General features: G+C 36.2%; 4 protein-coding genes across 10 annotated transcripts; 2 read left to right on the top strand and 2 right to left on the bottom strand.

Annotated features, from left to right (window-relative positions):
• Positions 1–53: 53 nt before the first annotated feature.
• LOC105176177 (DNA-directed RNA polymerases I, II, and III subunit RPABC5) lies at positions 54–1,896 on the bottom strand. The gene is made up of 4 exons (XM_011098910.3): positions 1,781–1,896; positions 1,607–1,665; positions 750–844; positions 54–269 (listed from the first exon to the last, which is right to left on the bottom strand). The coding sequence occupies exons 1-4, from the start codon at positions 1,814–1,816 to the stop codon at positions 244–246; spliced, it is 216 nt and encodes a 71-aa protein (XP_011097212.1). The 5' UTR covers positions 1,817–1,896; the 3' UTR covers positions 54–243.
• Positions 1,897–2,589: 693 nt separating this feature from the next.
• Positions 2,590–5,082, top strand: LOC105176139 (phosphopantothenoylcysteine decarboxylase HAL3a). 4 transcript variants are annotated; one of them, XM_088877850.1, is made up of 4 exons: positions 2,590–2,767; positions 3,826–3,862; positions 3,954–4,297; positions 4,638–5,082. In XM_088877850.1, exons 3-4 carry the CDS (start codon positions 3,956–3,958, stop codon positions 4,926–4,928), a joined length of 633 nt encoding a protein of 210 aa, XP_088733976.1. In that variant the 5' UTR covers positions 2,590–2,767; positions 3,826–3,862; positions 3,954–3,955; the 3' UTR covers positions 4,929–5,082. The 4 variants fall into 4 exon arrangements, with proteins under 4 accessions (XP_088733976.1, XP_011097200.1, XP_020547719.1 ...); XM_011098898.3 differs by having other exon boundaries at positions 3,826–4,297; XM_011098873.3 differs by lacking the exon at positions 3,826–3,862 and having other exon boundaries at positions 2,591–2,767; positions 3,953–4,297.
• A 245-nt stretch (positions 5,083–5,327) lies between these two features.
• LOC105176118 (dolichol-phosphate mannose synthase subunit 3) lies at positions 5,328–6,752 on the bottom strand. 4 transcript variants are annotated; one of them, XM_011098844.3, is made up of 4 exons: positions 6,614–6,752; positions 6,063–6,187; positions 5,864–5,971; positions 5,328–5,666 (listed from the first exon to the last, which is right to left on the bottom strand). In XM_011098844.3, exons 2-4 carry the CDS (start codon positions 6,162–6,164, stop codon positions 5,604–5,606), a joined length of 273 nt encoding a protein of 90 aa, XP_011097146.1. In that variant the 5' UTR covers positions 6,165–6,187; positions 6,614–6,752; the 3' UTR covers positions 5,328–5,603. The 4 variants fall into 4 exon arrangements, with proteins under 4 accessions (XP_011097146.1, XP_011097138.1, XP_020547721.1 ...); XM_011098836.2 differs by having other exon boundaries at positions 6,562–6,720; XM_020692062.2 differs by having other exon boundaries at positions 6,063–6,417; positions 6,533–6,688.
• A 643-nt stretch (positions 6,753–7,395) lies between these two features.
• Positions 7,396–11,105, top strand: LOC105176110 (forkhead-associated (FHA) domain-containing protein). Its single transcript, XM_011098818.3, has 6 exons — positions 7,396–7,800; positions 8,407–8,621; positions 8,721–9,761; positions 10,007–10,142; positions 10,220–10,593; positions 10,694–11,105. Exons 1-6 carry the CDS (start codon positions 7,494–7,496, stop codon positions 10,976–10,978), a joined length of 2,358 nt encoding a protein of 785 aa, XP_011097120.1. The 5' UTR covers positions 7,396–7,493; the 3' UTR covers positions 10,979–11,105.
• Positions 11,106–11,334: the final 229 nt, after the last annotated feature.

Genomic DNA, 11,334 nt, shown 5'->3' with positions numbered 1-11,334 from the left:
AAGTATCAGCTTATAACTTGATCGAACGATGAACGTAATATGCACATAGGAGAGGAAAAATAACGTGTTTCCTTTGCTAATGCATCATATATTCAGATAGCAAAAATTCCCAACAATGGCGGTATGGTCCAAAATGCACACTCCATATCCTCCCCAACTAAAAATTGTTTTTCCACATTACAAACAAAGATCCACGCTGAGGGAAAATGAGATAACAAACTCCGAGACACTTTCTGCACCGTGTCAACTGCCTTCAGATTTCTCCAAAGCTGCAAAAGTAAAACCAAAAAGAAAAGAAGAGAGCCATGTGAGTTCAAATAATTGAGCAGTCACCTTAGTAAGATATTATATCAACCTGAAGGAACCCTGTTAGCATTCAAGAGAGAGAAGTACAGATTGTTAATCATCCATTTATTTCATAATGAGCTGTTCATGCCAAAGCAATCCGATCAGTGATGCCTAGTGCAACATTAATGAATTCTAGTAGTCACATCTTATTTGGCCTGTGTTTTAACCAGAAAGTCATTATCCGCTCATAAGCAGTACATTTCTCAAGATCACAGGTGAATGGTTACTCAGCAAGCAAAAGACTGCAATCTGCATGCAGTCCCAACTCCATTACTTCAAGCCACATGAAATCACCGAATCGATTAAACAGATGGGCATTGTGAAAATACAGATCATACAAATTTAACTAAAAAATAAAGCGCAAGATAGAGAGAGAGAGAGAGAGAGAGAGAGAGAGAGACTGTTATAGTTAAGAAGCTTCTCGATGAGATCAACATGAGTCATCAGCATTCTTCGACAGCAATAGCGAACCAAAGATAGTGCATCAAGAGCATCTCTGCATAACAATATCATTAACAGATCAATAGCTCCAACTTCACCCCAAAAAGAGAATGATTAAATGAATTAAATTTGTTCATTGTTTACTGCCCCCATCCCATTTGAATTAGAGGGTATGGCCAAGGTAACGCTAGCTTTGACTTGATTTTGACAAAGGAAAAGCAAATAAAAATCAGTCTTCATTTTATTTTAAGGAAAATAACCTAAATGATACAAAACCATACCTATGCTAGATATTTATCCAATTAGAAACATAGTTCATTTCTCCTATTACACCAAACAAGAAAAAGTTCTCAAACTGATAATATCTTTTTTCCAGAAGAAAGACATGATGCAACACGACCAATTGGCACACTGCGTGTTACATCTTACAACATATTTAGATCATCAGGTCATTTCTAAGCACAAAATAAGGTTCTTAAGGAAATAATAAACAAACAGAATTGAAATAAAAAGCGGAAAAAAATTATTATTTATGTCATACACCAAACTTACATCTTAAACCTCCTAAGCTCATGCATTCACACCATTAAATGCTTGAAGAAGTCCGACTACATAGATTCAAAAGCACTACTAACATATGCACAAAATTTTTCAACACTTAACCCACCAAACTGCTCCAACTATTAACAGTTTAACATGCACATACAGCAAATAACTCAGTTGCTATAATATTTTTTTCCTTAAAAAGAGAAAAAAAAAATTCTTAACAACCTTTTCCAGAAAACCCAGGAAAATAGAGAATTTAGAAAAACCTCACCCTTCGCTGTAATCAGCCTGGAGCAAATCAAGATACATATCCCATTTGTTTCCAATCACCTAGTTTTCAAAATAAATAAGTAAATAAAGAACAGATTTTTAACTAAACAGTAGCAAACAAAACAAGTTCAGAACCAAAGATACAAAATTCAGAGAAAAGAACATCTATAATCACCTTTCCACATGTGAAACAGCGGACCGGAATGATCATCTTCACTAGCTAGGGTTTCAGTCCCGTAAATTGAAGTCTTTTTTGCTTTCTTTGCTGCTCGCCTCTTCAAATACCCCGAATATATATTTACCCCTGGCTTGGGCTTTTATAGAAAATAAATGGCCCAAAGTATTTTGGGCCGTTTACATGATTTCAGACGACGAAATTGGGCCTCATATTTGATGACTAGCCCAATATTAAGTTTTTCATATTTTTTAGAACACGTTAAATTACAGTGAACTCTCCTAAAATTCGACATAATTATAATTTTTTTATTTTTTAAAATTATCACTACGCTGTAATTTTAGCAGTCTAACAGCTAGCAACATTTATTGATATGCCTTAGATTTTTATTCATTTTTTATACTAAATCAATTAAAATATCCTTACGGAGTATGAATTATAATTTTATTTATTTTTTTTAAAAAATTATGATTAAGTGGATAATCATTTTAGAATTTATAAAAGCATTTCATACACCTCATTCAATTTTTCTACAAAATTTCAAAATTGTTACTAAAAAAAATACAACACCAACGAAATAGACATTTTCAGACTTTGTTCAAAAATTATATAATTTTATCTAATATCAAGAGATATTAATAATTTTTTTTAAATATTAAAAAATATTTATAATTATGTCAAATTTTAGAAGAGATGACTATAATTTACCCTACTTTTAGCATTATTTATGCCTTTAAAAGCTAATTGAAAAAGCGTTTATTTCTTTTCAAAATATAAAAGCGTGTAATCAAGCGTTGGCAGGTTGATGATGTTTATGAACCGCCGAAAATTTTTAAGGCATCTCTAATTATGTTTCTATGACAATAAATGTAAAACTTGAATCTTTATCTTGAGCACAAACAAGCAGTTGGAAGTTGCCCAAGTTAAAGAGCTTGTTTTCCCTCAATTTTTCGATTGTGGGTTTCGCTGTCAGCCCTTGATTCTGAGGTACTTTTCCACTTGGCCTGTTATGCGATTCTTGATTTCTCTTTCAACAGGCTTAATTTGTCTCTTTTTGGATGCTTAGATTAGTTTATCTCTTTGTAAGGTGTTTATTTGAGTTAACAGACGGATTTTTAGTGCAATTTGCTTAGTTTTCCCGGTTTGTGTGGGTGAGCTCGTATGAATTCTGGCTTTTCTCTCAGTTTTGTCTTTAGAATTGGCTTCTGTGATGGTATTAGTTTTTAGTGTTGCCTTAATTGTTGATGCACAAGTGTGGGATCTGTTGTATGTTTAACACTCGTCAAGGTGACACATGTAGAATTTGATATGTGAACCCATAACTCTTTTTGCTACATTGTTAAAGTTTTTCTATGTGTGAAGTTGGCGACGGCACGGTATAATAAGAAGAAAAACCAGCTTGAATCCTGTTTTTTTGAATGTTTATAGTTTTGTGTGGGAGATGAAATCTCCAGCAGTCTCCAATCTTCTTGTGAAAATGACCTCAAGACTAGTTCAATTTGGTGGATGCAGATAAAGAACTTATAGAACTCAGTAGCTTCTGTGCTCCGTGATTTCTGTCTTTTTTGGATATTTCTGCTATTTGTGTTTCAGCGAATGACAGGGACAAGGAACAACGGGCCTTGATACATTCATATCCTCTCCCAGCATGCTTCCTGCTGCAATATAAGAACAAAAAGGAGAAAGAAATACTTTTGCTTGTTATTTATTTATTAGTTATTTTGTTGGTTGGAGAACTGAAGCAATGACTTTATAGGAGTCAAAGGTTTTATGCTGACTGGAGATACATTGGTAAGGTAGAGTTCATGCATTGAGTAAATGGCAATATGCATTAGTTCCCTCACTTTGGAGGACACTGAAGGAATTTTTAGTTTCTGTCGGCGACATAGCCTTTATCTCCTCACACATCATCAGATATGGAATTAATTAGGGCTTCATGGACAAGAATATAGAGCTTTTGTTTTCTTTTATCCTTTTGTTCTCCTTTTATTTTTATTTTTTGGATGACATTATGAGAGCCTGACATTTATGTCACCTGCCTGCAGTGTCCTGTTGGCAAGTTATGCAGCTGCACTACTGAGGAAGATGTCTTTCTTTTCAGATTTTTTTCGTCACTCTCTTGCGCATCATGTAATTACTGGCTTATTCACATTGTTGTTATTGGACAAACAGGTTATGGCACATCCAGAACCTCCAACTGCGATGAATTTGTATCAACCAAACAGTGCCACAAGAAAGCCTCGCATTCTGCTTGCTGCCAGTGGAAGTGTGGCCGCAATAAAATTTGCTAATCTTTGCCATTGTTTTTCCGAGTGGGCTGAAGTGAAAGCAGTGGCTACCAAGGCATCACTCCATTTCATTGACAGAGTATCATTTCCCAAGGATGTAACTGTTTATACTGACGAGGATGAATGGTCCATGTGGAAAAAAATAGGCGATAATGTGCTACACATTGAGCTAAGAAGATGGGCCGATATTATGGTCATTGCACCTTTGTCAGCAAACACACTAGGGAAGGTAACAATGTTTGTGGTTATAGTTGTTTAAAGTTATCTGTTAACATCACAATCCATCTTCTCTTTTGTTATATGCTGGTCAGAGTAAGTAAGTTTAGGCTAGATTTCTGGTGCAGTGTTCACTTCAAAATCACTGGCTTTGTAATTCTGCGTCCATATTGTTAAGAATAAGTGTTCAGTACTCTAATATAGCATAATTCAACTCACCAAGTAAATTTGCTTGAATTTTCAACTTGATTCGAGTTAGCATTTACTTCTGTTGAGTGACTTTTTCATGCTAGCAATCAGATGTTATTTTTTTCATTAAACTTTGTATAATGTTGTCTTTTGTCTTTAAGTAGATTGCGGGAGGTTTGTGTGATAACCTGCTGACCTGCATCGTCCGGGCATGGGACTATAGTAAACCGATGTTTGTGGCACCAGCCATGAATACATTCATGTGGAACAACCCTTTCACGGAACGCCATCTCATGGTGATTGATGATCTTGGGATTTCGCTTATCCCACCAGTGACAAAGAGGCTAGCCTGTGGAGATTATGGAAACGGTGCAATGGCGGAGCCTTCTTTGATATATTCAACAGTACGAATTTTCTATGAGAATAGAGAACAATCAAATGGTGGCAATGTTTAGCCATGATCTATTTCAGAAGTTTTTTCTATAAATGGAAACTAGTGTATCTCAAGTTTCTCACCTTGTAGGAATGACGAATAGCATCTTTATCAGAAAAATCTGTGTTAGTGTCAAAGCTGCAACCTGAAATTTGCAAGTGATTCTGTTTATCTTACTTTCTTCACTTTTTAAAATTTCATGTTATTATAAAAATATTCTCCTATTAATGTTGTCCACCGAGAGGCACGGACAAGCTGAGTCATTTATCTGCCTTTGGGTGCATGAGCCAAAACTACAATCAATCAGTTAAATTCACCATGGTAGATGGTTACAGGATTAACATCAATATAGAGATTCGCTTAGGCAGTGTAGATAGATAATGGTCATTGGATTGTTTACGAGGAGAAAAAGGACAAACAATTCATAAACAAGACATTCCAAATTTCCCATCTCAAGAAAGAAACATCCACCGACTCAGCTACAGCGTGCTGCCCATTTCCAGTACAAAAAACTTTCTTGTCCGAACTATATCAGTCTAAGTGGCAAACTTTTAGACAATCTCAGCCAAAAATTCATGACAAATCTGTCTAAGCCGACATGTCGGTGTACTGTGTAGATGGTGTTGCTCAACTAGTAATTCTTTGTTGCAGGTACCTCCAAAACAATGAAATCTTGCAGTGCTCTGATCAAATATACCTATGGGTTGGACCCAACATCCACCCCGTTTTGCTTCAGGTATTCCTTTGCTTCAACAATATCCTAGAAGACAATGTAAAGATATCAGCTTTTCATCCAACCCAACACCGCAAAGAATCTGCTTTTACGAGTCATTTATCGACCAGAGGCATTCTAACCATATCCAGCCTCCAAAACCAGAAGAGCACATACTAACAAGCACATGTTGTTTGTAATTGCAAATACTAGGAAAGTGTTTGAAGCAAGAAATGTGAAGAAACCTGTTGCAATAGAACGGCCTCATGCGGGCAAGTCGGAAATTGCATCAGACCAACTCCGACCATTAACAGACCATAGCACCCAAGTGATACAATGAAGTAGAGAGGCAGCTGATACAGAAAAGTAGACAGCAGCACAGTGAGGATGCAGGAACAAGAATTTACCAATAGAAAATCAGAAGAAAACAGCAAGAAAGCTCACCAACCAAGTATAGCTCTCGGGTATTTTAGATGACTGCAATAGGCTAATCCAAAGAGCCGACATGGCTACCAGCAATGCCATGATCTTCACTATATGCTTCATTTGATGTGCAGTATTTGTCTTCCCTTTCGGTCCCCAATAAACCATAAGACAACCAAGAAATCAAAATCTTCTATAAGCAGTAAAACCCAGATTATGTTATTTCAAAAAAATTGAGAAATCCATCAATTGCATGCTTCAAGTCGCAGATAATTTGGATTTTTTTTCTTTTCCGACAAAGTGGGGATTTTCCATTTCCGAAAGATCGATTCCATCAAGTATTTTAGCTTCTCTTTGCATTGTGGTAATGAAACTTCTGTAACTCGACAAAAAGAAAAAATTAGAAAGAAAAAGAACTGCGGAACAGAATAACTTTCTGAACAATAAAAGAAGATCAACAAAAGAATGCCGAAAAAACAGGAAAATCTAACCTAGATCATTCACTTGAAAAAGAGCTTACTCAAGAGACTAGAAAGAAGAGAAGAAAGGCCGAAGTTCCTCAAAGCAGCTACCTTTAACTTCTTCTGTGTCCTTCTCGAACTGGGATTTGGGAATTTTGCCCTAATTTGCTTCTCGCGGGTAAGAATGCAAGACCCAAAGGAGATCTTAACGACAAAATTATTCAGTAATATTTTGTTAAATGATGATAACTGATTAATCATTCCTTTCAAGAGATTAAAAAAATAAATTATTGGTGTTTATATTTAAAAGTATTCATTTTAATTAATATTTTCTTTGGAAGCAAAAAAAAAAAAAAAATGGGAATAATTACAATATGTTTTTTTGAAATTTTGCATAATTCTATGTATGCCCCCAATAATTTGAAAAATTTTATTTTATATATTTATTTTCGTTTAATAGATAGATTCATTCTTTAATCAAAATTAATTAAATTTAATAATATTAAAAAAATTGAATGAATATATTTACCCCCAATTGACTCATTGTTAGTCAAATAATTTTTTCTAACCAAAACTACACATAGAATGAGGAAATAAGTCAGTGGATCATGAAATATAAATTTTTATTTATAAATTTTGTTAAAATCAGAAAATTTTAATTAATGAATGTAAACTGAAAAAAATATTAAGAATATCTAATATAATTTTTGAAATTATAGGATCACTATATAGTTATATGAAATTTTAAGGATAAATATTTTTATTTTATGTTTTATGTTTGACGATGAAGTTGAAAAATCACAAATTAGAAAAGGGAGCCGTTTCACAGTGAGCAAAGCAATTCCAAATAAGGTCCAACGGTCACCCTTTTCAAGATTCATTCAAATTTCCCCTGAATCCCTCCCTTTATATTTCAAGAAAACAATAGCCAAAAACCCACCAGCCATACATACTCTCTCTCTCTCTCTCTCTCTCTCTCTCTCTCTCTGCAATGGCTGAGAATCAAGAACATGCGAAACCAAAGGAGAGGGAAATCCCAGTATTTACAGTCTTGAAAAACAATTGTATCCTCAAGAATATCTTTCTTTTAGATAACCCACCTTCAACTTCTTCTCCTTCGTCTTCATTGTCAGTGGCAGAAAATGCCGATCAAGAACCCGATATGGAAGAGACATTGCTGGTGGGAAGACACCCCGAATGCAATATAAAGTTGGAGCACCCCAGTATCAGCAGATTTCACCTTCGCATTCACTCCAATCCCTCTTCTCGTTCTCTTTGTGTCACTGATTTGTCCTCTGGTGAATTCTTTTTTTCTTAACCCCTCTCTCTTTAGCATGTATGGGTCTGTGTCATGTTAAATGTTCTGGCGGTGGCTTTCTCATATGACTTGATTCTTTAACCGTTCTTGATTATGATATAAATCCTTCCGTGTATAGTCTATGTTTTTGAATTTGCTTCTTGGACTTGGGTTTTGTTTTCTCGATATGTACTCCAAACCCTCTCTAGAATCCTCACCCTTTCTATATTTTTAACTTGAATTTGTTGTTTGAATTCCCATGCGGCTTTTGTTCATCAGTTTTGCACAGAAAGTTCAAAAATTAGATAATTGTAGGCCTTTCAAGTTAATCGGCAATGTTTGCATCTAGCAGTGCATGATGTGCACCCAGATGTCTATCCGTGTGTCTTTCAAGTTGCATTGATTTTTCTAGTGACACTTTGTGATTGAGATGGTGTGGTTGACAACAGATGCAGCTTTGGGATTATATGCTCTTTGGTTCTTGTTCAGCATATAATATTGTGTGCAGCATATTAAAAGTTCAATCAGTATATTTATGTAATGTATGTGCCTTTGAGATTATCCTTTTATTTTCTTAGATGGTGATCTGGTGGGCTTTCTTTTTCAGTACATGGGACTTGGATTTCTGGAAAGAGGATTGAGCCAGGTGTCAGGATGAAACTAAATGACAGTGATACGTTGTGCCTTGGGGCATCGAGTAGGTTGTACAGACTCAATTGGGTTCCACTCAGCTCTGCTTATGATCTAGACAAGCCATTTATGCCTCAATTGGACGCTGCAGACATAATCGAAGAAGAAGAAGATGAAGGGGTGATGGATCAGGTCAATTATAGTAAATTTACTTGAAAGGATATCTTGTTACAAATATGGCTATCGTGAAGTCTGAATTACTGTTTTCATATTCTGAATTTGATTTTCCAGGATGAGAATAGCTTGTCTCATAGAAAATATCATGTTCAGACTTTGAGGGACAACATGGAAGGGCTAGAAGTGCTATTTTCGGATGAGGACCTAGGTTCGTCTATTCAAGAAGTGAGTCCAATGGCTCCTCTAGTTGCTAAAGACTTGAATTATTCATTCTCCAATGATGAGGAAGCAGTGAACAACAGTTCACCTGGAATATGCAATCAAGAAAATGAACTCTTTAGTAGCCAGATATATCAATTTGAAAAAGAAAATAGCACACCAAGAGCAGTGAGTACAGAGACTTCTGGGATGAATTCAGACAAAAAAGCAGGACTGAGCATTTGGTCAAGGAGGGGGAAACCTGAAAGTGTAAAGATTGAAACCAGCCGAAGCAGAGGAAACTGTGCAAGGATTAATATGACCTCGCAGGTTAAATCACTTATCCATGAAAATTACAGAAGTGAATCAATTCTAAGTGATCAGTGTGCTAGTCCTAATAATAATGAAGAAACTTTCACTCCAGACAAGGAGAATATCTCTCCAAGTTCTCTTCTGGTTAGATCCTTGAAGAGCAAAGGCAAACAAACTTTGAAAAGTGAATCAATCTTAAAGATTTCTATTTCTAGCGTGGATCAGGATGAAGAAGAAATTTACACTCCAGAAAAAGAGAATATGACTCCAAAGAGTCTACTTAGGTCCATGAAGAACACTGGAGAGTTAGAAGAAGCTAAACATCCAATGTCGTATGGATCATCGCCCTTGAAGTCAACTATTAATAGCAACATGTATCAAAACGGAACCATGCTTCCTACTTTGGATAAAGCAGGTCAGCATCGACAAGTTCTTCAGGAACGAAGACCTGTAAGTCATGGCATGTCGAAGAAACAGCTGGCTGTATTGAAGGCTAGAGCAGATAGGGACCCTTTTAATCCTCTGCCTGTCAAGTCCACTAGTAACAAAAATAAGGCCAGCTCAAAACCTTCAGTTCATGAGGACACCAAGAGAGGTAGCAGATTTATCAACTATCCTGACGCTGTACAGGTTCACCATTCACATGTAAGTTTAATTGGCCTTTTTTCTTGTGTGATTAATAAAAAACTAACGTGAATTGAGCCTATAATTTATTTATTTTTCTTCAATTAAACTCAAAGCTGGAAACAGCGAAGTTAAGGAATATTTCTGTATGTTTATCTGACATCATTTTTTTCATGGACAGCTTCTTTTCACCATTAACTCTTCTTCATACTTAAGTGTCAAAGTTCTGCTGCATTTTAAAATATTTTTTTATGCAACTTTTGCAGAATAATACTATGAAGGTGGTAGAGAACAGGTGGATTATTGTAGTAGATACTGCTTGTTTCCTGAATAAGAAGTCAAGGAAGGAATTGCAGCTACTGCGAGGTCTTCGTGGGACTACTTTGGTTATTCCTAGAATTGGTAATGATCTGTCTCTAACCTCTGGATACTTGATTCTTGACTTTGGCGACTAATTAATTTCTTTTTTTAATTCTCAGTTGTAAGGGAACTTGATTGCATGCTGAGGCGTGGAAGTTTCTTCACAAGAATGACTGAGGTTTCCGCAGCACTGCAATGGATTGAAGAATGTATGGCTGTTGCAAAATGGTGGATTCATATACAGAGTTCAGCAGACGAATGCCAGCTTATTCCACCAACCCCACCTGCTTCTCCCCATTGCTCCAGTGAGGACAAGGGTGCATTCCCTGTTGGCTCTATTTCGTTCTCTCCATATAGTTTACAGGAAATTGTCACTCCAACAACCGCAGACCATATCCTTGAATGTGCCCTTTTCTTTAAACAAACCCGGAAGAATGGACAACTTGTCCTTCTTAGTGATGATGTTACGCTGAAGATCAAGGCTATGGCAGAAGTAAGGGAACCTACACTGAGTACAATTTTCCACTAAGAGTACTTTGAATACAATGGAATTTGCCTAATTCATTTATGGCTTTGTCTACCTTTTGGTACAGGGTGTCGTTTGTGAGACTGCACAGGAGTTCCGTGCGAGTCTTGTGAACCCATTTTCATCGAGGTTTCTGTATTCAGACAGTTCTCCGATAGGACCAACTTGGTCTTGTGTTGATGATGTTGTGCTTAAGGAAAAATATTATCCCAGCCCTTCGAAGAAGCTGCCAAAGTCTGGAGATGGTGCAAAGGGCTTGAAGCTCATACTGCTGCATAATTCCAAGTTCAGGCAGATCAATCCAGTCAGTCCAAACCCACTTGCTGAAAACCGCTCTATATATCAAATTTAGGATCCAATTAGAATCTTGTTCACAAATTACTTCCAAACATGGAATGTAGCTCAATTTCTCATTGCATTTAAAGAACTGCATTCTCCTCCAAATGTTCACTATTACTCTTGCTTTCGGTGTTTCTCTATTTTTGGTGGCTGAGGCTTAATTTCCAATGGAAGTCCTGCTTCTACTTTTTAACTACAGTGAAAAGATTTAATGGCAATGCCTTAGGTACTTGCGTAACTTAAGATGAACCTTAAGCTCAAACAGAAAATTGAATGTAAGCTGGTGGTCAATGTCATATCATCAGCACATAAAACCTCCTGTTATTTAGAACCATAAGCGAACAACTTCTGATGCAGAATTGTCGAAAA

Source organism: Sesamum indicum, linkage group LG2, assembly GCF_026168435.1.
Source record: "Sesamum indicum cultivar Baizhima isolate 11 linkage group LG2, ASM2616843v1, whole genome shotgun sequence".
NCBI lineage: Eukaryota > Viridiplantae > Streptophyta > Magnoliopsida > Lamiales > Pedaliaceae > Sesamum > Sesamum indicum.
This window is presented reverse-complemented; position numbering and strand designations above follow the sequence as displayed.

What these genes read in the sequence shown, in the direction of transcription:
- LOC105176139 (XM_020692060.2), top strand. Translation starts at nt 3,809, where the DNA reads ATGTCACCTGCCTGCAGTGTCCTGTTGGCAAGTTATGCAGCTGCACTA. An exon ending in CAGCAAACACACTAGGGAAG is followed by an intron (nt 4,298 to 4,637) that starts GTAACAATGTTT and finishes GTCTTTAAGTAG; the next exon opens with ATTGCGGGAGGTTTGTGTGA.
- LOC105176118 (XM_020692061.2), bottom strand. Translation starts at nt 6,209, where the DNA reads ATGGTTTATTGGGGACCGAAAGGGAAGACAAATACTGCACATCAAATG. An exon ending in CCGAGAGCTATACTTGGTTG is followed by an intron (nt 5,972 to 6,062) that starts GTGAGCTTTCTT and finishes TTTCTGTATCAG; the next exon opens with CTGCCTCTCTACTTCATTGT. An exon ending in AGGCCGTTCTATTGCAACAG is followed by an intron (nt 5,667 to 5,863) that starts GTTTCTTCACAT and finishes ATTGTCTTCTAG; the next exon opens with GATATTGTTGAAGCAAAGGA.
- LOC105176110 (XM_011098818.3), top strand. Translation starts at nt 7,494, where the DNA reads ATGGCTGAGAATCAAGAACATGCGAAACCAAAGGAGAGGGAAATCCCA. An exon ending in TGTCACTGATTTGTCCTCTG is followed by an intron (nt 7,801 to 8,406) that starts GTGAATTCTTTT and finishes TTTCTTTTTCAG; the next exon opens with TACATGGGACTTGGATTTCT. An exon ending in TTTGGTTATTCCTAGAATTG is followed by an intron (nt 10,143 to 10,219) that starts GTAATGATCTGT and finishes TTTAATTCTCAG; the next exon opens with TTGTAAGGGAACTTGATTGC.
- LOC105176177 (XM_011098910.3), bottom strand. Translation starts at nt 1,816, where the DNA reads ATGATCATTCCGGTCCGCTGTTTCACATGTGGAAAG. An exon ending in CAGGCTGATTACAGCGAAGG is followed by an intron (nt 845 to 1,606) that starts GTGAGGTTTTTC and finishes ATTGTTATGCAG; the next exon opens with AGATGCTCTTGATGCACTAT. An exon ending in GAAGCTTCTTAACTATAACA is followed by an intron (nt 270 to 749) that starts GTCTCTCTCTCT and finishes TTACTTTTGCAG; the next exon opens with CTTTGGAGAAATCTGAAGGC.